The sequence below is a fragment of the Lampetra planeri genome, chromosome 23 (assembly GCF_965212315.1).
Source record: "Lampetra planeri chromosome 23, kcLamPlan1.2.h2, whole genome shotgun sequence".
Lineage (NCBI taxonomy): Eukaryota > Metazoa > Chordata > Hyperoartia > Petromyzontiformes > Petromyzontidae > Lampetra > Lampetra planeri.
The window spans coordinates 2,574,634-2,602,374 of record NC_136129.1 but is presented as its reverse complement, the minus strand read 5'-3'; the positions used below and the strand labels follow the sequence as shown (position 1 = coordinate 2,602,374).

The following is a 27,741-nucleotide window of genomic DNA, read 5'->3' as shown; positions in this document are numbered from 1 at the left end:
GCCACTCATCTCAGTCGACCGACGGCACCTGCTGGGTCAGTCCCGTCCTCCTCCTGCCAGCAGCTAGCCTTCGACGCTTCACGTGGCCTGAAAGTGCACCTAGCCTGACACAGTTGCCGTGGTGACGTCACTGCCACTGAGTGGCGAAGGGCGGCTGTTGTTGCTGTGTGCGTATAGAGCTGGCATCGTGTGCCTGAGAGTGGGCGAGGAGGGAGCGGTGGCGCAGCGGTTAATGCACTTCCTGATAATAAAAACAAATACTGTACCTCCCGGCCACGGACAAACATCGCTGGCCGCATGTTAGCGGCAGCGTGCCCTGGCCCCAAGCGGACAACTCCCACGGCGTTGGGCGGTGGAACTTCATCCGGGCAGTTGCTCTCGGCACGACGATGAAGGTCTTCGTCGCGCGCCCCGTCATGAAGTCGGTGTCTCATTGGCCTGGCCGGGACGACTCCGCGCACCCACAGCAGGTGAGGAGGGAGGGGCGACCGCGCCGTTGATTTGGCGGTCGTTGTTGGCGGCGCGGAGACTCGGCCCTGGGACACGGAGAGCCTCCCCCCCACAACTCACGAAGAGAGCCTCCCACAACTCACAAAGAGAGCCCCCCTCCCCCCACAACTCACAAAGAGAGCCCCCCCTCCCCCCACAACTCACTAAGAGAGCCCCCCTCCCCCCACAACTCACTCAGAGAGCCCCCCCCTCCCCCCACTACTCACTAAGAGAGCCCCCCTCCCCCCACAACTCACGAAGAGAGCCCCCCCTCTCCCCACAACTCACTCAGAGAGCCCCCCCTCCCCCCACTACTCACGAAGAGAGCCCCCCTCCCCCCACTATTCACGAAGAGAGCCCCCCCCTCCCCCCACTACTCACTAAGAGAGCCCCCCTCCCCCACTACTCACTATGAGAGCCCCCCTCCCCCCACTCTTTCACCTCCACCTCCCCACCCCGTCATCACGTGCCACCCTACCAGGCGTAATCTTTCCAATGTGTGGAATAAACCAAACGAGAAACTATTTTGTATTTGACCAGGTGTAAGGCTCCACTGAGCTTTTTCAGAAGCGACCCGATCACAAATGATAGCAAGCTCAACCACGTGGGCTCAACGCCATCATCATCGTCGTCGCGTGGATATTCATAGCAGCAACCAAATATTCTTAGGTTTTTTCGGTAAAGTCACGTAGGTAAAAAATTCAAATTAATAAAAGTAAAATAAAAATAAAATACAAATCACGACGTTTCGGAGGCAACACAAGCTTCCGTCTTCAGGTGGAACCGTCACAGCACGATAGCTGTATCAAGTGAGAGAAATTCCAAGAAACAGTATTTGTATATATATGTGATGCCGCCGCCACGAAGCCGCTCGGCGGGCGCCCCATTCCCGACCTCGCCACCACCAAGTGACGGAGCCGACCCCGCTTCCCCCTCACCTCACCTCACATAAACACACCCGCACGCATTCCCCCCCGCGCCCCCCATAGAGCTCCGAGGGGAGGTCACCTGGCTGACTGGTTTTAACCCGAGAAGCCCTTATCGGGATAATCTTCACGGTTTCCGGCGGCCAGAGAATTGGACGACCTCCCCCGGTGCTACTTCGCACCGTGGCGCTGTAACCTGAGTTGAGAATACATGGTCACGGCGGGGGCCACCCAGCCCCCATGGTTGAAACGCACCCCCACACACACACGTATCGACGAGGCAGGCAGAGGAGGAGCGAGATGGCTAATTGACATAACAAAGGCACCGTGCACCGGCGCAGTCAAGCCGACCACCCATTATTATGGGGGCATGAGAATGGGACTAATTAGAGTGCGCGCCGCGCGTAAGCGCCGGAGGAGCGAAGAGGGCTCGGGAGGCGGGGCCCTGGGACGGGGAGATAGGATAAAAAGCGAACGTAGCGAGGTAGAGAGGTCTCTCACTCCAAGAAGCCAGCGTTCGAGGCGGCTCCCAGCTAGGCCATCCGGACGTCCGTGAGACGTGTCGAGGTGAGCATCGAGGAAAACCCACGGAACGCCGAGTGCTTCAAACCGTGAGTAAGAAGGTAAAAGCGTATTGTAAGCAGATAAATCGGGAATAGACCCAGGGGTATCAGAGTAGGCCAGGCTCTTCGATTCACACTGATTTAACAACAATTCACAGGCAGCCGATAATAAATCATTAATAGGTGATCGTGGCCTCGTGTGATCTCGCTGAGAAGTGTGAACGCGTGTGGTGCTGAGTATACATTTGCTCGCCACGAGTGAGCGCTGCGCAGAGCGGCGCAAGAGAAGGTGTCGTGTTTGGAGTGCGCGGAGCTGGGTGTGCGTGCCTACGCTCACCACGTGTATGATCCGCGTTATACAGGTGCGCAATTGTAACGTGGTTATTCGACGTGGAAGTGGGTGCCACGCGGAGCTGTGTGTGGGTGTGTGCGTACGTTCACTACGTGTGTAGTAACGCTCACGACTCGTTCACACCGGAGTTGGAGGCACACTTGTTTATTTAACCCCAACGTTGTGACATACACATTTGAGGGGGTATCGGCCCCCTCACCCGTCTATCTGAGGACACACCTCTCTAGCTAACCCTAGCCTGCCTCTGAGTCCTCCACTAATGGGCTAGGGGAGGCTATCTTGGCCCGACACTGGTCAGTCGGGCCCGGTACCCAGAGTCCAGACCAGCACTGGCTCTGGCCCTGGTACCCACGCCACTGGCTCGAGCCTGCGCGGTCCTGATAAGGACGGCGTACCAGGGGGAGTCCAGGGCTCTCTCTAAGACGTCTTCCGTCTTCTCTCCTTTAGCTAAACATCACTCCCGAGCCCTACGATACATTCCCCTTTTATACCCAACCCCTCCCTGAGGGGTGGGGCCCCGGGGGATCATAACGACCGAATCGACCCCCCAGGGTGTCTGGCGCGGACGTCGCAGAGGGCACCTGCTCGTGCACTCATGTAGCCCCGCCTACTGTGTTTGTTTACCATAGGCTGCCATGCATAACGGGCTCTCTCTCTAACACCCCTACATCACTCCCCCCCACATAGCATGCAGCCGTCCCGGCTGCCAACATACAAAAATTTGACAATAAAGGTGCCTTCACCCCCTGACCGCGCGTGTGCCTCACTATTTTTGAACAATAACAGGAACCAGAACAAGAACGCAACAGCAAGATGAGAAAACAACCCGTCGCACCCCCCCCCGAATAAATACGAATTCCGTAAAAAAAAACAGCCTATATACAATCAGCAGGGAACCCACCACGCACACACAACACACGGTGAAGCCAACATATGTACATCCGAGGAGTGGGGAACACACCACCCACACAACATCCAATGAACACAACAGCTATGTACACATCTTCCGGCCTCACAACAGTTTGCGCATTTTAGCGCGCGTCCTTGCAGCGGGCCCCTCACACGGGGTAACCGCGCGTGGCGGACCATCAGGTGGCAATTGTCCGTCTTGGGGTGAGCATTCATCCGACTCCGCGTGACCCTCGGTATCCGCAGGAGGGGTGATCGGGCGTGAGCCCGTCACTCCTGATGCACCTGAAGGTGGCACAGCCGGCAAGGCATTAGGTGAGAGCGACGGAGACGGACCCAGCGAGTCGGCCGACCCCCCACATGCTTGGCCACGCGCGTGTGAAGTGTGATTGTGTACCGCAGAGAAGGGTTTTAACCTAGAGGGGTGCACGAACCATCGCCGCTTCCCCCACTTGATGCGCACGCACTGCGGTCGTAACACCTCCACCACTTCCACAGGGCCCCGCCACGGCCGCACCAGTTTAGAGGAGGTTGCCAGTGGCACCTGGGGGCAGTGCAGCCATGCCTTGTCCCCCGGCTTCCACTGCAGCATGTGCGCTCGACTCAATCTGAGGCGCTCATTCGCCTTCTGACGGAGGTCAGAGTTTTGCATTGCAGCATCCCGTGCCTCGGTCAATTTGTCCAGATTAAATTTAACGTGGTCAGCCAGATTAGTTTTTCCCTGCGGCACGGGGATCTGCAACTGGGCACGAACAGGCGGGTCTGGTTCTCGGCCGTACATGAGGTAAAAGGGAGAAAACCCCGTAGCTGCATGGGGTGCCATCCGGTACGCCGCCAAGACCCCCTGAATTTGTAGGTCCCAATCCGTTTGCGAGTCCGAAACTTGTTGTGATAACATGGACGTGATGGTGCGATGCAACCGTTCGACCATCCCGTCAGTTTGTGGGTGATATGGGGAGGTCCGAATTTTCTTTGTGCCCAGGAGATCACAGACTTGTCTGAGTAGTTTACCGGAAAAAATTCTGCCCTGGTCGGTCAGCAGCCTCTCCGGAGCACCTTTGTCCAGGACATAACCCTGAACAAAGGCCTCCACGATGGCTGCTGCCGACTGGTTGGCCAGAGGCCAGGCCATAGGCCAGCGTGTAAAATACTCGACACCAGTCAACAAATATCTATTCCCCCTGGGGGTGGCGGGGAATGGTCCCAAAATGTCCAGAGCGACCAGCTCGTTTATCCTGGACACTTTGATCGATTGCAAGGGCGGGTTAGACTCCCGTGCCGGCGGTTTGCGTTGTGCACATCGAGGGCATGATCCCAACAAATCCCCAACATCCCTCGTCATGCCAGGCCAATAAAAATCAAGTTGCAGCAAGGCGAGAGTCTTTTGGGTCCCCAGGTGTAGGAGGCGCTCATGAGCGGCCCATACCACCCTGCCCCGCAACCCAGTAGGGACCACCAGCCGATGTCGACGCGACTTCCCGTCCCAATGCATCAGCAGGCCTTGGCACATTTCCCATGCGTCGGAACCACCTCTTTTTCCCCCCGCCGCACCGCCAACGCGACGTCGCCACCCGAGGAGGGAGACATCCTCCATCTGGAGGCGCCCCCAGTCAATGACGGGCAACCCCAACAGGGAATCTTTGCCCTGTTGTTCGATCGAATTAGTAACTACTGTATCGTCGTCGTTGGCGGCCGCCAAGACAGGAACCGATGTGTCCCCTGGAGGTCTGCAACGTCCAGACCCCAGGAGGCATGCACACTCGGAGGTGGTTGGCAAGCGCGACAGAGCGTCCGCGTTGGTGTGGCGAACGCCCTTACGGTATGTGGTTTGGAAATCGTAATCCTGGAGGACCTCCAACCATCGGGACAATTGTCCCGATGGCTGTTGAACCCTCGGGGCGTACTGCAGTGCCGCATGATCTGTGCGGACGGTGAAATGCCGACCGTACAGATATGGGCGATACTGTTGGATGAAATGGACAATTGCCAACAGTTCCCTACGGGTGACACAATATCGTTGCTCCGCTGGAGACAACACCCGACTGCCGTACGCAACCACACGTTCCACGCCGTCAACCACCTGGGAGAGCACGCCCCCAATACCCGTGTTGCTCGCATCGGTGTCGAGCAAGAATGGTTTAGAAAAATCAGGGTAAATCAGGGGAGGAGCGTTTACCAAAGCGTCCCGAAGGGAGCAAAAAGCAGCTTCCTCCTCCTGACCCCAGCAGAACCGAACCCCTTTTGATGTTAAAGCGTGTAGGGGTTTTGCTATAGTCGCAAAATTAGCGACGAAGCGTCTATAATACGACGCAAACCCAATAAAACTCCTAACCTCTCCCACTGAGGTGGGAGTCGGCCAGGAGCTTACACACTGCGTTTTGGCGGGATCAGTAGAAATACCTGAGCGTCCCACGATGTGCCCCAAATAACGCACCGACTCGCGTAACAAATGGCATTTTTGGGGCTTAAATTTCAAATTAGCAGCCCGCATCTTTAGGAAAACCGCCCGCAACCTCTGGAGATGTTCATCAAAAGTTTTGCCAAAGACAATAACGTCATCCAAATAAATCAGGCACGACTCCCATTGCAATCCAGCCAAAACCAATTCCATCAACCGCTGGAAAGTTGCCGGCGCTGAGTGTAAGCCCATCGGCAACCGGTTGAATTGAAACAGGCCGTGCGGAGTACGGAAAGCAGTTTTAGGCTTTGAATCATCGTCCAGAGGAAGCTGCCAGAATCCCGAAAGTAAGTCCAATGTGGAGAAGAATCGCGCTCCCGCCAAGGCGTCAAGCGATTCGTCCATCCGTGGGAGCGGGTATGCGTCGGCAACCGTAATTTTATTAAGGCGCCGAAAGTCAACGCAAAACCGCAACGAACCGTCCTGCTTCTTAACCAGGACGATCGGCGCTCCCCAAGGGCTGTTGGAGGGAGAAATGATGTCGGCGGCTAGCATGTCATCAACAGCCGATTTGACATGGTCCTTTTCGGCGGGACTCAACCGAAAAGGATTTTGGCGTATTGGCGCGCTGTCACCCGTATCAATATGGTGACGCAGCAGATTAGTGCAGCCCAAATCGTATTTATCCCGACTGAAAACGTCGGAAAATTCCCTTAGTAGTGTCTTAAGACGTTGACGCTCTAAATTTGACAGGTCCGTCGATCCCGCACAAAGCGCCTCGAGCCACCCTTCATCGCTGTCCGAATGTGGTCGCGGTGCAGGGACAGCGCCAACATGACTCGCGACGGGTTCCTCACAGGGCACCGGCGTTGCGTGAGCAAGCACGGTCCCCTGTGGGACCACCACCGTCTGCGAGCCCACATTGAGGACCGCGATGAAGGGTTCTCCTTCCCCTCTCACTATGGTCTGGGCCGGGAGTAAATCAGGTCCACTGACCCCGGCCCTAGACGGTCCCAACAGAACCCCTTGAGCCCCAATGCCCTTAGCGAAGGGCCGCCGAAGTTTCAAAGGAATCAACATTTGCGCCCCCGGAGGAACGCGCACCGTTCTATCTACGAACGCCGGCACCGCCGCGAACGCCGTCCGGCTCGTAGCGGGGGATGGCAGAAACGCCATGCGTCGGCCCGATGGGAGCTCAATGCATCCCTGGTCGATTAATATCCTAATCGGCATTTTGGCCAGGAAGTCCGTCCCCAGCAGGCACGGAACCGCCAGCGAGGAGGAAACAAAAATCGGCCCAGACAATTTAATATCCCCGACACAAATTTGGGCACGAATTTGTCCGATGATGCCAAGTGAACCCCCGTTAGCAGCAAAGAATGGCACGTTAACAGGCATCAAAGGACGGCTTTGGGCAGGGAGAATGTTATAAATCAACTCCGAAATAATGGTCGCCGATGCTCCTGTATCGACCAGGATGCGCACCTCGACCCCATCGATGTGACCCACAACGGCCGACGACCCTGACGACGCGGCTACAACCCGATGGGCCAACACGGACCACTGGCTGGGTTCAATCTGAGTACCCAGAGCGGTGCGTGTTGGTGCCATGGTACGCGATATTGGCCCCCCCTTCGCTGCGGTGTTTGAGTGTGTGACGGGCGTGTGCGTGGGCCAAGCATGAGGGGTGCCGCGACTCGCCGGATTATAATGGTGGAGCTTGTGACGAGGGCCGGCGTCCCGTTGAGGTGTCGTCCTGCGCTGCCCAGGAGAGCGGCACCCCGAGGCGACGTGGCCCCGGATGCCGCAGTTGTAACAGCGTGGAAGCGCTGGTGACGACGATGGATGTTGTAGACGGCTTGAACCGGCCCGGTCCTCCCGTACTCCCGCTCCATGCTGCCGTTGATGGTCGATGGCGCAAACCTCTTCCGCCGGGAGGGTGGCTGCAGCGACGGCACGCCCGCTCGCCGCCTTGCTGGCCTTCCGTCGTTGAGAGGACAGGTTTGCGTGGAGAAGACGGGCCGCTTGGAGGGAGCACATCTCTGCATCGTCCTGTGCGACAATGACGATGTCTAAGTCGTCCGCCAGCAAAAGTATCTTCTCTGTCACCATGGCGTCGACACCCTCGTCATCCATTCGTGGAAAGGCCTCCTTCGCCAGTGCCAGGAGGCTTGTGCGGTACGCCAGGGGCGACTCCTTTGTCCCCCGCTGGCGATCGTAAAAGAGTTGGCGACAGTCCGATGGTGGACCATATACCGCCGACAGCACCTGCATCGCCTTCCGCAGCGTGGAGCGCCTCTCCTTCGAAGCCGATGTTAGAGTGGCGAGGGCGTCGCTGTCGAGAAGTGCTGGCAGCGCGCGGAGAGCCTCGGCGTCTGTCCACTGTGCCATCTCCTGGTGAGCGAGGAAGCGCCGCTGGAAGCCGCCCCAGTCGCCATCCTCGCCCACAAATTCCTTGAGTGGAGGTAGCCGCTGATGTAAGGCAGCGGCTGCAGAGGAAGAACGCACTCCCTCGTCCGCCTCACTCAACTCAGCGTCGGCACGAACCAGCGATGGCATCGCCGGTCGCACCCGTGGTGACGTTCCGCCCGTTGGTGGTGAGGCGGCAGGTACTGTACTCCCGCCGTTGGACGCGATGCTTAGAGCGGCCACGCCCTCAACAGCAGCTGCGGCGATGGCGGGAGTTTCAAAATGTTGCTCCGTGGAAATGGCGGGAAGGCGCTGTGATCGTCGGCTGCCGTTGCCCCGTGGCGGTCCCGCAGCCCCCAGCTGCGTGATGGTGTCGAGCATGGCGGCTGCGGCGTACAGCAGCTCGGTCAGCTTCGCGTGTGCCTCCCTCAGCCCCTCCATCGACGGCTCCCCTTCCTCCAGCTGCTGTGGCGTGGATGCGCCCAGCCCCGGCTGGTCGATGGCATCTTCAGCCGTCTCGGGCCCTCCGACTGCAGTGGTGTCTTCTGCCTCTGGTACCCCGACTCGAGTCGTCCGGCGTGTATCCATGTTCGTACTTTGTTTCACTTCTGACGCCAGATGTAGTAACGCTCACGACTCGTTCACACCGGAGTTGGAGGCACACTTGTTTATTTAACCCCAACGTTGTGACATACACATTTGAGGGGGTATCGGCCCCCTCACCCGTCTATCTGAGGACACACCTCTCTAGCTAACCCTAGCCTGCCTCTGAGTCCTCCACTAATGGGCTAGGGGAGGCTATCTTGGCCCGACACTGGTCAGTCGGGCCCGGTACCCAGAGTCCAGACCAGCACTGGCTCTGGCCCTGGTACCCACGCCACTGGCTCGAGCCTGCGCGGTCCTGATAAGGACGGCGTACCAGGGGGAGTCCAGGGCTCTCTCTAAGACGTCTTCCGTCTTCTCTCCTTTAGCTAAACATCACTCCCGAGCCCTACGATACATTCCCCTTTTATACCCAACCCCTCCCTGAGGGGTGGGGCCCCGGGGGATCATAACGACCGAATCGACCCCCCAGGGTGTCTGGCGCGGACGTCGCAGAGGGCACCTGCTCGTGCACTCATGTAGCCCCGCCTACTGTGTTTGTTTACCATAGGCTGCCATGCATAACGGGCTCTCTCTCTAACACCCCTACACGTGTATGATACAGGTGCGCGATCATAACGTGAGTATTCAGTGTTGAGACGAGTACCGTGTGGGGCTGCGTACGTACGCTCGCAGCGTGGGAGCGCTGCGCGCGGCTGTATGAGTAGGGGCGTCGCGTTCGAATGCCGGTGAAACCCTAGCGGGTATTAGGGCGGTGCGGTAACGCAAACGGAATAGGGGATGCAGGCGGGGGAGACCCCGGGGGCCAACGGCCCCCACATATACTGGTTGAGGGTGGGAGGAGCCAAGGTAGGCCCTGAATATTATTTTATGAGGTTCGGTGCGGCTGAAGCACGCTGTTAGGAATGAGCCTTTGTTGTGTAAACTAGGTGCGGATGATGTAAAGGTGCGTTTAAAAGGGACTGAGCCTTTTTGTTATGTAGAGATGATGTGGCTGAAATTGCTGCCAGGAAATAGTCTTTGTTGTGTAGAATGGTTGACTGAGCCTATTATTATGTAGAGGTGGTGCGGCTTAAATCGCTGCCAGGAAATGAGTCTTTGTTGTGTAGAATGGTTGACTGAGCCTATTGTTATGTAGAGGTGGTGCGGCTGAAATCGCTGCCAGGAATGCTCCAAATATGTGTAGTTAAATATTTTTTGCATGGTTAATAACATCTTTCCAATGATTACTAAGTTTGTACCCATCATCACGGTTGAAATTATGTCTGTGTTTGTATATTTGGATGGCCTCGTGTACAAACCTTTGATGGTAGCCAGAAGGCTTGCAGAGCGCCTTAGTCTCGGAAAAGACAATTTCATGAGAGCCCACAGCGTTGTAGCAATGATCGGCAACGGCGGAAGAATCAGTATTGCCGTGTTTCAGATCTGACTTGTGCTCGCGGACACGATCAGAGATATGACGTTTCGTTTCTCCAATGTAGCAATCACCACAACTGCAACTAAGTTTGTAGACTCCAGGGTATTGTAAGTCAGGAATGACATCTTTCACAGATGGAATTAGATCTCGGATTTTATGTACCGTACTGAATCGAGCTTGGATCTTATGTTTGTTTAGAATGTTGGAGATCTTTTTGGTCACGCCTGCTATGTATGGAAACGTGATAGTTTTGATCGGAGTTTCATGTGGCTGTTTCTGTATGGTGGGAGAAACAGCTTGGCGGATGGTGCGGTCAGAGTATCCATTCATCCTGAGGGCCCAATGTACATGTCTTAATTCACTGGCCAGGTGGTGTTGGTCAGAAATGCTTTGAGCTCTGTGGTATAGCGTTTTGATGAGAGAATTCTTTTGAGATGGGTGGTGGTGGGAATCGGGTTTCAAGTAGGAATCTGTGTGGGTGGCTTTCCTGTAGACAGAATGTCCCAAGGATCCGTCAGGTCTCCTCTCAAACAGAATATCTAAGAATGGTAGTTTACCATCTTTCTCCACTTCCATGGTGAATCTGATGGATGGGTGTCTGGAATTGATGTGGTCCAAGAAGTGGTTCAATGCTGGGAGGCCATGTGGCCAAATGACGAATGTGTCATCCACATACCTCTTCCACAGGGAAGGACGCAGGGTGGATGTCTGGATGGCGTCTGATTCAAACTTTTCCATGAACATGTTGGCTATCACTGGTGACAAGGGGGAGCCCATAGGGGTACCCTCATTCTGTTTGTAGAAGGTGCCATTCCAGGTAAAATAAGTGTTGGTGAGGCAATGCCTAACCAGCGCAGGTACATCCGAATTCAATCCATGTTGGACCAAGTCCTCAATTATTGTTAAGGTGTCAGGTACTGGGACCTTGGTAAACAGAGATACTACATCAAAACTGACGAGGATATCATCAGGAGATAGTACCATGTCCTTGACCATAGAGACTAATTGGGTTGAATTGAGTACTGCCGAAGAGGTCTTGCCTGTGAAGGGAAGCAGAGTATCTAATAGAAACTGGGCCAGTTTGTACGTAGGAGAGTTGATCGTCGACACGATGGGTCGTAGCGGGGTGCCTTCTTTATGGATCTTGGGAAGACCATAGAGTCTGGGAGGTCTTGCCGCCGATGGTTTTAGAGAGGGACGTTTGGTTGGTTCGATTAGGGAAGTCGAACTCGTGATGATTTTGTTAGTTTTTGTCGTTAGGCTGTTAGTAGGATCGTTTTTAATTTTGGAGTAACTCCCATCATTAAGTAGGTCTAGGATTTTGTTGTTGTATGAATCTTTATCCATGATGACCGTGGAATTGCCCTTGTCTGCCGAGAGGATGACAATAGCATCTCTCTTTTTTAGGTCTGCGAGTTCAGAGCGTTCGTTTTTGCTAATGTTACTAGTGGGTTTCTTAGCATTCTTAAGAATAGTGGCTATTTCAGCTCTTGCTACATCCGCATGGATGTGTCCTATGCCTCTGAGGGCTACATCAATCTGAGAAATCATATCCTCTACTGGTATATATTTAGGGGTGACAGCGAAATTTAGTTATCTGGCTAGTACCGTCTTCAGATTGTCAGAAATTGGGATGTTACTCTGATTAATAACGGTCTTGTTGACATCCAGCTTTGTGATGTGTGGCTCTGGTTTCTTCTTAGATAGGAGGTTGAATTTAGAAATCAGGTTAGCTTTGCATTTGGCTGACATTGAGTCAGCAGAAGCAGAAGTCAGGTTGTCAACGTGGTTCCAATCGGAAGGAGATCAAAACTATTGCGTTACCATACATAGCAGGCATGACCAAAAAGATCTCCAAAATTCTAAGCAAACATAAGATTCAAGTCCGATTCAGTACAGTACATAAAATCCGTGATCTAATTCCATCTGTGAAAGATGTCATTCCTCACTTACAATACCCTGGAGTCTACAAACTGAGTTGCAGTTGTGGTGATTGCTACATTGGAGAAACGAAACGTCATATCTCTGATCGTGTCCGCGAGCACAAGTCAGATCTGAAACACGGCAAAACTGATTCTTCCGTTGTTGCCGATCATTGCTACAACGCTGTGGGCTCTCATGAAATTGTCTTTTCCGAGACTAAGGTGCTCTGCAAGCCTTCTGGCTACCATCAAAGGTTTGTACACGAGGCCATCCAAATATACAAACACAGACATAATTTCAACCGTGATGATGGGTACAAACTTAGTAATCATTGGAAAGATGTTATTAACCATGCAAAAAATATTTAACTACACATATTTGGAGCATTCCTGGCAGCGATTTCAGCCGCACCACCTCTACATAACAATAGGCTCAGTCAACCATTCTACACAAAAAAGACTCATTTCCTGGCAGCGATTTCAGCTGCATCATCTCTACATAACAAAAAGTCTCAGTCCCTTTTACACGCACCTTTACATCATCCGCACCTAGTTTACACAAGAAAGGCTCATTCTTAACAGCGTGCTTCAGCCGCACCGAACCTCACAAAAATAATATTCAGGGCCTACCTTGGCTCCTCCCACCCTCAACCAGTATATATACAAATACTGTTTCTTGGAATTTCTCTCACTTGATACAGCTATCGTGCTGTGACGGTTCCACCTGAAGACGGAAGCTTGTGTTGCCTCCGAAACGTCGTGATTTTTTATTTTATTTAACTTTTATTAATTTTAATTTTTTACCTACGTGACTTTATCGAACAAACCTAAGAATATGAATCCTTGCAGTCACGAAAGCTTCAAATCTAGAAACAACCAAATACTTTACCAACACGGGTGATGTTGATTCTACTTCACCTGGTCCACAGGAGGTCGCGGGTTCGATCCCGACCCTGACGCCTGCTTTATGGAGTCTGCGTGTCTCTCTCCCCTTGGTCGCGTGGATTTTTCTCTAGGTGCCTCCGGTTTTTCCCTTCACGTTTAGAATCAACATCACGCGTGTTTAGAGTATTTTAGCTGCTATAAATGTCCACGTGATAAGCAACCTTGTTGAGCTATCATTTGTGATAGCCAGGTCGCTTCTGAAAAGGAGCTACACAGCTCAGTTGGGGCCTTTACCTGTTCAGATGAAATAAAAAAAATTGTTGTTTTATCGTTTTAAAAATCCACGCGACCACGGGGAGAGAGAGCAGGCGTGAGGGTCGCGAACTGCAAACCTCCAGCCCACGCCCTTCAAAATCACAACCACCACCACCACCACTATCACGCACAAGACAAAGATCCCCCGTGTAGCCTTAACAGACTGTTGGGGCAAGTGCTATTAGCGAGTAGCACCTGTGAAGGCCGGCACGGCACACAAGTGGGTGGGTGGCCAGCACCACGCCCGGTCGCCTTTGTCTTCCGAGTGGCGATGTTTGCTCCACACCGCACCAGGTACTCACTTGAGGCTGAGTCGACCTAGGGGAGGCCCAGTACCCGGTTCCAGCATTCGCCACTGTCTTTGGTCGTGAGCGCGACATCGAACTCGCGTCCTCGGGGTTCGTAGCGCAGCAACAGCGCTAACCGCTGCGCCACCGCTCCCCGCACATCGCCACCCCCCACCTCCATCATCACTCGCACCACGAGCATTACCCCCCCACACACACACTGCTCCACCATCACCAACTACAACTCCTACTCCTCTCTCCCGACAGAGACAGAGAGAGATCGAGAGAGGTGAGTGCACACATTGATTGATGCATTCCTCCGTGCCGCTAGCGCTTGGTGGCCTTGTGTTGTTGTTGTTTGTGTCTTGTGTTGAATAGCACCGCGTAAAACCACGGGGGGACTCGTGTCTTAGGGAGGGAGAGGTGGAGGGTGTGATCCTTGAGTGTCTAGCACCTCTACAGTAGTAACATCTGGCGGTTTACCAGCTTTGGTTCGAGCAAAGCCTGACTGCTTCTGATGAGACACTGAATGTGGAAACCTGCCCAACAGTTTGAGCTTGTGTTGAACCAGTGCTGCGGAAATTGCCACGCTCCCAGAAAGGTCGTGGTGCTAATGGGATGAGTCGTCGTCGTTTTATTCAACATTCTCCAGCAACGACGCTCGTTAACATAGCGAGGAGGGTCTGGCGGGTTGATGATGTTGATGTTGATGTTTTTACGCCGTTAATGTTTGTTGCTAGTGTTGTTGATGATGGTGTTGATGATGTTGCTGATGATGGTGTTGATGATGTTGATGTTGTTGGTAATGTTTTTGTTGATGTTGTTGTTGACGTTACTCCAAACTGTTGGCGCTGTCCTGCTCGAACGAGAATGTGCTTCGTGGTCGAGTAGCATGTACGCACTGTGCGTACGTTGTTGGTGCAGTGTTGAGTCTATGGGCAGTGTTGCGTCTATGGGTAGCGTTGAGTATATGGGTAGCGTTGAGTATATGGGCAGCGTTGCGTCTATGGGCAGTGTTAGTCTATGGGTAGTGTTGAGTCTATGGGCAGTGTTGAGTCTATGGGCAGTGTTGAGTCTATGGGCTGTATTCTAGATTTGTACATCGGGCCCTCAGGATGAAATTATACTCTGACCGCACCATCCGCCAAGCTGTTTCTCCCACCATACAGAAACAGCCACTTGAAACTCCGATCAAAACTATCACGTTGCCATACATAGCAGGCGTGACCAAAAAGATCTCCAACATTCTAAACAAACATAAGAACCAAAGCCGATTCAGTACGGTACATAAAATCCGTGATCTAATTCCATCTGTGAAGGATGTCATTCCTGACTTGCAATACTCTGGAGTCTATAAACTGAGTTGCAGCTGTGGTGATTGTTACATTGGGGAAACGAAACGTCATGTCTCTGATCGTGTCCGCGAGCACAAGTCATATCTGAAACACGGCAAAATTGAGTCTTCCGCCGTTGTCGATCATTGCTACAACGCTGTGGGCTCTCATGATATTGTCTTTTTCCGAGACCAAGGTGCTTTGCAAACCCTCTGGCTACCATCAAAGGTGTGTACACGAAGCCATCCAGATATACAAACACAGACATAATTTCAACCGTGATGATGGGTACCAACTGAGTAATCATTGGAAAGATGTCATTAACCATGCAAAAAAGATTTAACTACACATTTTTGGACCATCTTATTTGACAGGTACTATTCTACTTTACCGGGTGTTGACATCCCCAGCGTTTAACAGTACTCCCCTTTTTTGTATTTGGATTGTCAACCAACACTGGGTAAAACAACATGTGCTTTGTCGTTCTCTTCTAGCATGTGTACCTGTTGTTCTCTTTTTAAATCCTTTATATTAAGTTCGCTTGCGTGCTTGCTTGCTTGCTTACGCCCGTGCAAATCTTTCAGTCGTTTTTTAACCCACTTCCCGTGATCCAATCGAGCTGACATTTTGCACACAGACTCGTTGTGCGTGACAATTAATTTTCCTGAAATTTTTTTCCCAAAATTTTACACTGTTTAGGGAATTATTTTTAAATATTTAATTACCAATTGCTTAATAGTGGCAGACAATCATCTGACCCATAGGTGGCAGCCATCTCAAGCCAGAGGACGAGAGGACTCTAGCCGCCCGTTTTATGATGACGCAAATGTTGACTAACCACATTGCATGAAATCCCTGCCCCCACGCTGTACAATGGAGACTATTTGTAGTGGTGATACGCGCTGGGGTAGCGATCAGGTGCCAGCGCGTCGTGATTGGATGTGTGTGTAGTGACGCGCGCTGACGGTGAGGGATCAGGGGTCAGCGCGGGATCGTGGGTTGTGTGGTGCTGATTGGCTGGGTGCCGGTGACGCGCTGGTGTGGGAGTGATCGGGTGGCAGCGCGGCGTGATTGGTTGGTGAGTGGAAACACTCGTTGGGGAAAAGAGGATCGTAGAGATAGCGCGTTGGGATTGGTTCACTAAGAAGCGATGCTCGCATCGAGGTCCGCATCCGCTCCGTCTCCCGGGAGGAGGGACTATATAAGGTGATGCGCACAGGCGCACGGGGAGAGTGTAACCAGTGAAGACTGAAGACGGGAGGAAGAGATAGGGCCCTGCGGTACCTAGTCCCGCTGTCCTGTGAGGACCGGGACTCTGTGTAACCCAGAGGGGGAGTGTAGGGGGAGCATGCAGTGTCAGCATGCAGAGTGTGTAGCCAGGGCCTAGAGTCTACACGAGACGAGTGATGTGGGTGTAGCCAGAGGCATAGGGTCTACACGAGACGAGTCTACACGAGAAGAGTCTACACGAGAAGAGTCTACACGAGACGAGTGATGTGGGTGTAGCCAGAGGCATAGGGTCTACACGAGACGAGTCTACACGAGAAGAGTCTACACGAGACGAGTGATGTGTGTGTAGCCAGAGGCATAGGGTCTACACGAGACGAGTCTACACGAGAAGAGTCTACACGAGACGAGTGATGTGTGTGTGTAGCCAGAGGCATAGGGTCTACACGAGACGAGTACAGTGTGTTATAAGAAGAATAGAGGTTACGAGTTGTACCGGTGTCTGGTGACCGTACTCGGAAGAATAGAGACCACATGTTGTATCGAGATAAGCGAAGATTTAATAAAAGAAGTGTGTTACCCGTCAAGGAGTTTCCTGCCGTCATTTCCAATACTTCATATTTATAGAGCAGTTAAATTGAAGCCGCTAGGTTCTTGAAAGTGGTAAAACGGTTCAACGCTAGTGCCCTCGGGAATATACGGGGCGTGTCAAGAGGTGATCTTACATATAAAGGATTTATAGTGAAAAACTTTGTTTTTACGGGTTAATTTTTATCATGTGCACCTGTTGTTCTCTTTTAGCCCCGCCCCCCCCAATACGTTCCATTCATTGGCTACCACATTCAGATAAGCCCCTGCCCCCTCCTCCCCCCTTAACTTCTATTTAAGAACTTGTATCTTGGAATATTTGCCTCACTTGATACAGTAAATCTAGCTGTGACGGTCCCACCTGATGACGGAGACTTGTGTTGCCTCCGAAACGTCGTGATTTATTATTTTATTTCTATTATTACTTTTATTATTTTTATTTTTATTTTTTTACCTACGTGACTTTACCGAAAAAACCTAAGAGTTTGAATCTATGGGCAGTGTTGAGTCCATGGGCTGTGTTGAGTCTCTGGACAGTGTTGAGTCTATGGGCAGTGTTGAGTCTATGGGCAGTGTTGAGTCTATGGGCAGTGTTGAGTGAGTCTATGGGCAGTGTTGTGTCTATGGGCGGTCATCTTCTTGGTTCTTTCGGTAAAGTCACATAGAAGGGAAATGTATTATGTAAAAAAAATATTATTTTATTATTTCCCTTCTACGTGACTTTACCAAAAGATCCAAGAAGATGAATCCCTGCAGTCACGAAAGCTTTAAATCGAAATCTATGGGCAGTGTTGAGTCTATGGGCAGTGTTGAGTCTATGGGCAGTGGTGAGTTTATGAACAGTGTTGAGTCTATGGACAGTGTTGAGTCTGGGCAGTGTTGAGTCTATGGACAGTGTTGAGTCTGTGGACAGTATATTCTTGGTTCTTTCGGTAAAGTCACGTAGAAGGGAAATAATAAAATAATAACAACCATAATAAACTTCTCACAACAGAGACACACAGAGACACACTGTTGTGTGTCTCTGTGTGTCTTTGTTGTCTCTCACAGAAAGAGACACACTCTCACAGAGAGAGACACACAGACACACATAGAGAGACACACAATGTTGTGTGTCTCTCTCTGTGTTGTCTCTTTCTGCTTGTGTGTCTGTCTGTGTGTCTCCGTGTCTGTGTTTTGTCTTTTTCTCAAATTTAGTTCTAACTGATGACGACTGCTTGTGTTGCAATCGAAACGTCGTATTCTATTATTTAATTTATTTATTTTCTACGTGACTTTACCGAAAGAACCAAAGAGTAATTCCTGCAGTCACGAAAGCTTCAAATCATCTATGGGCAATATGTATGTTGAACTTTTTTCGTACCGTACGTAGCCAACCGTGTTCATCGGAGATGCGGCGGGGGAAGAACAACAACCTAAACACAACGACAACGCCGACAGGGGGCTCTGAAGAGTCGTGGCTCCGTGATGTTGGCCTCGTTGTTCGGAGCGAGGATTTCACCGGCGTGGATTGAAAAAAAAATTGCCGATTTTTTTTCTCGGATGAAATCTAAAATCCAAGCGAACGTTTCTTTTCGACGCTAGTCAGCAAACTTCTTCATCATTATCATCATCCGGCGGCTGTTGTTGCTGTAGAACGGCAGCAGCTCTGATGCTACATTGGGGTGGTTGGTGAGCCAGACGATTGTGTCAGGAGGAGTAACGGAGTGGTGATGACGACGCATGTGCGAGTCCGTGAGTCTCTGTGTGAGTCTATGGGTCTCTGTGTGAGTCTGTGGGTCTCTGTATGAGTCTGTGGTTCTCTGTGTGAGTCTGGTTCTCTGTGTGAGTCTGTGGGTCTCTGTATGAGTCTGTGGTTCTCTGTGTGAGTCTGTGGGTCTCTGTGTGAGTCTGTGGGTTTCTGTGTGAGTGCGTGGGTCTGTGTGAGTCCTTGGGTCTGCGTGAGTCTGTGTGTCTCTACGTGAGTCTGTGTATCTGTGTGAGTCTATGGGTCTCTGCGTGAGTCTACGGGACTCAATGCGAGTCTATGGGTTTCAGTGTGAGTCTACGGGTCTCACTGTTGTTGCTGCTGTTAGCACGGATGAAATAAGCGGCACTTTACTGTAACGCCTCAGTTTGCGTCGGGGATGCGTTCCTGAGAAGCGACGGATAACGAGAAAGGGCGGAGGACGAGGCTTGTCAGCGATGCAAGTGTGAGATTTTAGCCGACGCAAATCTGGTGGCGGTGTTAACAAAGTGGCGACGCGTATTTGAATCGGGCCTTGACTGCGTTATCGTCATGACACTATTTAACCAGGCAAGGCGCACTGAGATGTGCAGTCACATTGCCGGCCTTCGTGGGTGCTGCTGCTCGCTGACAGCACTTGCCCCAACAGTCTGTTGAGACTATACGGGGAGGGAATTTGTCTTTGTGATGACTTCCGCTGGCAAGGCAGCCTCTCAATCTTTAATGGGATTCACAAGCAGCTGCCCCAAACATGTCTATAACGCACTCCAATTAAATGTAATTTAATATAAATATAAAAAAAGAAATGTAGAAAACATGACTTTATAACCCTTTGCCAATCCACCGCTACAAAGTCATGCTGTCAACACCGAGGTAGTCATGGATGGGGGGGGGGGTGACCATACTTCACCACGCTGGTCGGTGCGCGAGTTGGTGCAGGGAGGAGAAGGTAGAGACAGCTGGTGGTGGCCGTGGCCTGGAATCGAATTCGGGTGGCCGGGGGTTTGTTAGCGGAGTGCGGTAACCGTTTCACCACCGCTCTACCCCACCACCCCCACACATAAAAAAGCGAAATGTGCGATTAACTTTTTTTAATTGTAATTAAATTAAATTTAAGGCGTAACCAATGGGGCGATTTTTTCTTAAATCCCCCACCCACAACCTCCACAATCAGCTCACGCACCCCAGGTCGAGTGCAGTGGGGTAAAGTGTGGGTAATCCGACGCTGCATTGCTCTGGCTGCTACGAGGACGTCTCGCAAGGGTGGAAGAGGATGCCAAGGTTCCATCCGGAGGGACTCTTCCTAATCTAAACTAAAACGGCAAACTGTTTTATTTTACCAGGTAAGGCCCTACTGAGCTGTGTAACTCTTTTTCAGAAGCGACCTAGACATCACAGATGACAGCTCAACGAGTAGCCAAATACTTTAAACGCGTGATGTTGATTCTAAATGTGGAGGGAAAACCCAGGAGAAAAATCCACGCGGCCACAGGGAGAGAGAGAGAGACACTGCAAACTCCAAATTTACAGGTGTCAGGGTCTGGATCGAACCCACGACCTCCTGTATACCAGGCAAAGTAGTTAACATCTCACCACCGTGATGATTATAAGATACGCAAGCTCCAAATATATAGCAGGGGCCAGGGTTGGGATCGGACCCACGGCCTCATGCATACCAAGCGAGGGTGATAACATCTCGCCACCGCAGTAGTGGCGTTAAAGCGTGCACTTGCAGCGCTGCGCCTTTACCTTCGTGATGAAGCGCAGGGTGCTTCGTGTACAGAGAGACAGAGACGGTGGCTCGTCTATCAGCATCCTGGGCAAGTGCAGTGGTGCTCAGTAGTGATCGAGCGAAGATGGAGCATGGCGGTCACGCAGCCCGGCCGTACGTCATGCGCTCCGACCGCCTTGTTCCAGAAGTCCGCGGCTCGAATCCGGCAGGCCGCCCTCATTAATACGGCGGTGTGTGGCTAGGAGATGTTACCGACCTCGCCTGATATGAAGGAGGTTGTGGGTTCGATCCCGACCCTGCCACCTGTATATTTGGAGTCTGCGTGTCTCTCTCTCTCTCCCCGTGGTCACGTGACATTTTCTCCGGGTCCTCCAGGTTTTTCCTTGCACATTTAGAATCAACATCACGCGTTCCGAGTCTTTGGCTGATATAACTCACCACGTGATGATGATGATAAGCCACTTCGTTGAGCTATCATTTGTGATAGCCAGGTCGCTTCTGAAAAAAAGAGCAGTATAGCTCGGTGGGCCTTACCTGGCAAATAACAAAAACAATCGATGGTTGACATAGATGAGGCTTCTTCCGAGACATCTGGGCAGCGTGGAAAAGTAGACCAAACACCCTCTAGATCAGCGGTCCCCAACTTTTTTGGCACCAGGGACCGGTTTCGTGGAAGACAATTTTTTCACGGACTGGGGGGGTTCATCATTGGGTCTTTCTCCCTTTTCAAAGAAGCTCTCCAGCGGCGTTTGTTTTTTTACTTATTTTGGCCAGGGGTTAGAGCTTGTGGGCTTACCAACACTGTGACTGTGACAAGTGCGCAGTGCGGGAAAGAGGCGCAGACAGAAGTGGTCAATAAAAAAAAAAATGGGGGCGGGCCACACGCGGACTCACCACTCTCATCTCCTGCTGCGGTACCGGTCCGTGGCCCGGGGGTTGGGGACCTCTGCTCTAGAGTCCAGAGAGGGGCTACTTGAGCGCTCCCTCTCAGAGTGTTGGAGGCACCTTCTGCCAGCAGTGGCCAGAGCGAGCAATTGCAAACGTCTGGTCCAATCACAGTGGCTGTTGTTGGCCAGCCTATGACCAATGAGAGACGCGCTTTTGTCGCCGCTCGTCATGGCGCTGGAGCGGCCGCTGTGGCTGCCGGCTCCCTGAGTGTGAGACCAACAATTACAACACAAACGATTATTAGGCAATAAAAAGCAAGATTTTCAATGCATGCACACTTTGATTTGCACTCAAAAGCAGCAGATACATGATTTTGACCCCGGATTTAATCAAAATTGATGTGCTCAATGAAAGTGTGATGGCTTTCTATCAAGCCACCCCACTTTATAATTAGGCCCTGTCCAAATTATATGACGATGACGACGACGAGCTTGGTACACGGGGACAAAAAAAAGCTGTCCTTTCAGGTCGATCGGAAGCAACACCTATCCAAGTAGTGTCTAGGCATTCCGAGTAGCGATGTTCATTCTTTACGTGTCTGTTTTGCTTACCGCGCACGTTCGAAGGCCCCGTTGGCTGCCTGATTGCCAACGAGGTGTTTTGAAACGAGAGAGCTTGCCTTTAACCTCACCCAGATTGCACACTTGTCAACCCCTTATCAGTGCCTACCTTATTACAGACCAATTCAGAACTTACTGGTCACCATGTGTCCTTATAATTCTCAAAGTTCATCCTACAAAGCCCATATTGAAATGGTCGTACGCCATATGGACCTGAAAACTCAATTTCCCTGTATGGCAATATGGGGTAAACCGTATGGGTGGACAGCTATGAGACTGCAGCCTCAAAACTGTTGTAGCTCAATCGACAAAGCCTGCGACCATCTCCCAGCTCTCCTCAATCCTGCCCCGACCACGTCCACCCCATTGCCATGGGGCTTTCTCTGCTCTTCACACATTAAACGGGTGGTTAACAGAAGCTGCCACCGTGACCCCGGCTGTCCTCTCTCTGGTCTCAGGTGATAACTAACCCAGCCACCCAGTCAGTCACTCATTCAGCCACCCGACCACTCGGCAACCGTGACCACACCACCTCTAACCACACCCCCCCCCTTCTCCCAAGGAGCACAACCCGGGACGAAGTCCTCCCCCACAACCTCAAACCACCCCCTCCCCCGCCACCTCTGGCGTGCGGTCGCAACATCGTCACAATGGGTGACGCGGAGCCCACTCCATCGCCAACCGCGGGGGTCGCCACCGCCACCTCCATCGCCTCCTTCGGCAGCTCCGGCAGCTCCGGCTCGGGGGGGGCAGCATCGTCGGCGCTGCTGCACGTCAACGTGGGGGGTCTCCGGGAGCGCCTGGCACGCGGGAGCGCCCGCCGGTTCCCGCACTCGCGCCTGGGCAAGCTGGCACGCTGCGAGAGCCACGAGCAGGCGCTGCGCCTCTGCGACGACTACTGCGACGCCGCCGGCGAGTTCTACTTCGACCGCAACCCGGCGGCATTCCGCGGCGTCCTCAACCTGTACCGCACGGGACGCCTTCACCTCATCGAGGAGCTGTGCGTCTTCTCCTTCAGCCAGGAGCTCGAGTACTGGGGCGTGCAGGACTACTACATGGGCTCCTGCTGCAGGTGAGCAAGTAGGGACACGTACACAAGTCCTAAGTGGGCTCTTGCTGCAGGTGAGGACCGCTGTGGGGGCTCTCTCTCCATCCGCCCCGCATAGCTACAAGTACCACGAGCGCAAGGAGAACTGCGGGGACAGCGGGGAGTTCGACGAGGATGACGACGACGAGGAGGGATTCACTCACGATGACGACGACGACGGCGGCGGAAGTGGCGGCAGCGACGACGGCGGTGGTGGCGCCGGGGGGGAGAGGGCCCCACCCAAGGGCTCCCCCGAGGAGGAGATGGCGTCCGTGGAGAGGGACATGGAGGAGTTCACGCGCAAGTGCTGCGGCCAGCGGAGGTGTGTGCACGTACAGACTCGTATATATTGTTACCTGTGAGCTCACCTGTATACACTCACCTGCATAGGCACTCGTGTACAAACTCCTACTCGTGCAAGCTCTCACTTGTCTAGTCTCTGCCCACCCCCCACCCCCACCCCCCCGCAGGCGCCTGCTGTGGCTGACCCTGGAGAACCCGGACTTCTCGGCCTTCGCTCGCGTCATCGCCGCCGTCTCCGTGCTTGCCGTGCTCACGTCCGTCGCGGCTATGTGCGTCAACAGCATGCCCGAGTTCCAGGCGGCCGCGCGCCGGCGCGGCGCCGTCAGCGCCGGCGGCGCCACGGCGGCCGAGGAGCCCGAGGAGGAGAGGGGCGCGCTGGCGCAGGTGGAGCGCGTGTGCATCGCGTGGTTCACCGCCGAGCTGGTGCTGCGGCTGGCGGCGGCGCCGCGGCTCGGCCGCTTTGTGCGCGAGCCCCTGAACGTCATTGACGCCGTCTCCGTGTTGCCCTACTACGCCACCGAGGCGGTGCGCGCGCTGCTCTCGAGCGGCGTGCGCGTGCGCGACGTGGGGCGAGTCACGCAGTCGCTCAGGTGAGCCGCTGGGGCAGGGGGAGGGATGGAGAGCGAGCAGCTCACTCGGGGGGGGGATGTGACGGGCAGGTGAATTGTTGGCCGACGCGGGGGAGGGAGGGAGTGAGGAGCAGGTGAGCTGAAGTCGCTGTCCAATGTCGACCCTTCCCGTTGTCCACCCGTACCCACACACACGCACCAATGCACTCTTACCTACTCTCACCCACTCACCCCCACACACCTTCTTACCCACCCACTCACCCACCCACACTCTTACCTCCACGCACCCACTCACTCTCACCCCCACGCACCCACTCACTCTCACCCACTCACCCCCACCCACCCACACCCCCACTCACCCACCCACCCACACCCCCACTCACTCACCCACCCAACCACTCACCCCCTCGCACCCACCCACTCTCACCCACCCACTCACCCACCCACACCCACCCACAGGCTGTTGCGCGTCTTCCGCATCCTCAAGCTGGCGCGCCACTCGGCGGGCCTGCGCTCGCTGGGCGAGACACTGGCGCACAGCCACAGCGACATCGGCGTGCTGCTCCTCTTCCTCGTCACGGGCATCCTCATCTTCGCCTCACTCGCCTACTACCTGGAGCGTGACGATGGCGAGAACATGGGCACCATCCCCCTCTGCTACTGGTGGGCGACCATCAGCATGACCACGGTGGGCTACGGCGATGCGGTGCCCACGACGCCCGCCGGCAAGGCGGTGAGCGTCTGCTGTGTCCTCTGCGGCATCCTCATCATGTCAATGCCCGTCACCATCATCTTCAACAAGTTCATCAAGTACTACCGCCGACAAAAGGCGCGCGAGGTTACCCTGCGCCGGCGGCTGGCCCGGGACGCTCTGCCGAGGGAACTCTTTGAGTCGCACCGCGACGACGATGACCTTGACCGCGATCTCGGCGACGGCAGGACGGGGAAGGCCCGCAGGGTGGTCGTCGGGCTGGTCTCCGCGTCTGCGCTCGGGGTGGGCCTCGGAGTCGGCGCCGACCCGGGCCTCTGCGTGGGGCCACGCGGATCCTTCGCCTCGGGCTCGCAGGGCCGCGGGGGGCGCAGGCGGCCGTGCCGCGCGTGGGCAGCGCTGGCCGAGCGCCTCCTGCCATCGTCATCCGGCACCGGCGGCGGGGGGAGGCGGCGGAGTGGCGGGACGCCCGGGGGGACGCCCGCGTCCCCGGCTCACGGCCGCGGGGACCTCGAGCTGAGGCCGTTGGGGGACGCCGTGGGCCTCGCGCAGGCGCGGGACATCGCGCCGGGCCGGAAGGTCTACCAGCCGGTGAAGTGAGAGGGCCGTGGGCCGCAGGTCGCGAATGAGCCCAACGTCTGTGGGAGGCTGCTGCCCTCCCTCCCTACTGCCGCCACCGCCACCACCACCACCTACACCGCCACCACTACCGCCACCACCACCTACACCGCCAACCACAACCACCCACCACCACCCTGCCGAATTACAGCTACAGCACTCACCTGGCTCAGACACCCCCTTAAGCTCCGGAATGCCAACAAACCTTCATGCCAAGCTGCCGCTGCTGCCACTATCGCTCGTCGGCGGTGGAGCCTCCACCCCAACCTCGATTACCATAGCCTCAGTAGCCTCGCCGACTTGGTGTCAGAGTCAACCCGTGGAAAATGACGATGATGATGGCAGCGGTGTTTGATGCAAGGGTTGTGTTTGACCTGCATCATTCACCATGCCGGCTCCATGGACAGGAGGGGCCCGAGGGGGGCCACAACGAGGAGTTTTGACGTCGTCGTTTACGCCGTTGCCGTTCAACCGTGGCCGGGAAACCACCCGCAGGTCTCTCCCATCCGTAGGCGCAGATGCACCGACCGATGCGCTGCCACTCCTCCGCCGAATTGCGCCGGTGGTACAATAAGAAGAGAACTGTGACGGAATCGTTGACCTTGCTGATTATTAGGCACTCAAACGAATGTGCGCATGTCAAATCGTTACTCCCGATCCATGGGATTAGGCTCGATTTCCCGGTCCATGACACCGTATATGGGCAAAGGCTTACACCCCTTTTGGTTAATGCCATGCCCATCTTCTTCCATATTTCCATATATTGGAGGGGGGGGGGGGGGGGGGCAAATTCTTTGATCGGTGATTCCGTCCTGGGCGTACGATTTTATCGATGCAGTACAAACGGACCGTGATGGATATCGCCGACCTTCGCTCAGCTTCTTCAGTGTGCTGCGGGGAACACGGCAGGGCCGAAGCACAGCATGACCGGTCGTCGTCGTTGTCATGCTCGTCAGCCATTTTCAACCTCTGACACTCACCCCCGCACCACCGATTAGCACGTTCAGCTACGTGCCGTGCGACAGAAGTTCAACATGCACACATATGTATGTCAGTGCAGATATTGGCAGGTCGCAAAAAATGTAGGGGGTCCACGCGGCACGCAAGACTAACTGATGGGATTACTCGATCCAGGGATAGCTTTGGCAATGAAATCGATGCGGTGATTAAGCCCTCGATTACCCTTCAAATCGGGGACTCGAGACCGTAACATGGATGGGGCAAAAACGCGCCCGTCCAAGGATGTGATGCCAAGCACTATTCCCTTCCATTTATCTCGCTGACCGCAGATTCCGTCTGCTTTTGTCGCGTTACAGGCTTGGTTGAGAGTAACCCAAACGCTCGACATTCTCTCTGCGGCCAGTTGCTGCCCCCCCCCCCCCCGCACGTGGCGAGAAAGATGAACGGGCGCCACCAGTCGAGCGTTGATCCTCTCAACGATTTGTGGTGACGCATTTCACCGCCACCAATGCAGATGCACACGCACAACTGCAATTGGGTGGGGGGGGGCAGGGGGGTAGTCGCCCTCCAACAATGGAGGGCAGGGGAGCGATGCTCACAAGAACGAGCAGAGCGCTAAAATGCAGCATGTTGCCACAGTAGGGGGTACACCTGGTGGTGCATCTACTGGTCATATCAGTCTGCCAACCCGCGACCTCCTGTTAGCGAGCCTTCGACACTTCACGTGGCCTCAAAGTGCACCTGACCTGGCATAGGCGCCGTGGTGACGTCACTGTCACTTAGTGGCAAATGGTGAGTAAAATGGTACAGGTACTACTTACGAATATTCGACCTTTCAGAGATACGAACAAACCTGTCCGTGGCATATACATCTACAGAATCTGAAGAACCAGTGGCATCTATATCTGCAGAACGTGAAGACCAGTGGCATCTACATCTACATAATCTGAAGAATCAGTGGCATCTATATCTGCAGAATCTGAAGAACCAGTAGCATCTACAGGAGATGAGACAACTTTTAAAGCCATACAACGTGTTCGGAATCGACAGGAGTAAAGCTAGGCTTACGAACAGGCCTCTGAAATCTAACTCAATTGTAATTAGAGGAGTCCCTGTATTGGAGGGTGGGGCAGGTGGGAGTAGGTGAAGCTAGGGGCGGGGCTATCCTGTGAATAAGGGCATGGCTAGACCACGCTGTAGCCATGCGCAGAGGAGTTGCCCAACTGCTCGCTCAGAAATGGACAAAGCAGTTGCAGACGACGACGATCCACAGTGAAGGAGGCGTCGAGCGAAAACAATTTCCCCGCCAACGATCAAGTTTGGCAAATGTACGATGTTGCTACTGTGCACACCATGCGGTGAGATGGCGGATACTGGGGCTACACCGCCGCGTTACTGTATCATTCTGCATTACTGTATCACTGTAACCGCTCAGCCACGCAGCTCAAGAAAGTAGGTCATCATTGACCGCTCAGAAACTGCGCTATAATGGCGCGGGTTCCAAGTAAAAATGGTGCGCGTCCCGTGTTATAACAGCGCGTGCCCCGTGTTATAACGGTGCGTGTCCCGCGTTATAACAGCGCGTGTCCCGTGTTATAATGGCGCGTAAATATGACCACGCAACTCATCTGGCGTCCTCGTCACGCAACCCTGCAGCTTACCTCGACACTGCCGTGACAGCTCCCCTCGTTTCGAACATTGGTGGTAGGGAGAGACAAAGGCGGCTGGGGTGTGGTGCTGGCCACCCCCACCCAACCTCGCCCCGTGTTTGCCGCGTGTCCGGCCTTCGCAGCCCACAGATGCGTGTTCAAAAGGCTACCCGGGGGATCTTTTTCTGTAGTGTGCGCGTGCGTGCGTCTGCGTACACAAGCGGGCCCGCTGTTGGTGCGGGGGGGGGGGGGTGCA

At 54.0% G+C, this 27,741-nt stretch overlaps 1 protein-coding gene across 1 annotated transcript; it reads left to right on the top strand.

The window, feature by feature from the left end:
* Window positions 1-27,717, top strand: LOC144726226 (delayed-rectifier potassium channel regulatory subunit KCNS2-like). Its single transcript, XM_078604748.1, has 5 exons — window positions 1-470; window positions 22,153-22,662; window positions 22,757-22,999; window positions 23,148-23,570; window positions 24,009-27,717. Exons 2-5 carry the CDS (start codon window positions 22,241-22,243, stop codon window positions 24,856-24,858), a joined length of 1,938 nt encoding a protein of 645 aa, XP_078460874.1. The 5' UTR covers window positions 1-470; window positions 22,153-22,240; the 3' UTR covers window positions 24,859-27,717.
* Window positions 27,718-27,741: the final 24 nt, after the last annotated feature.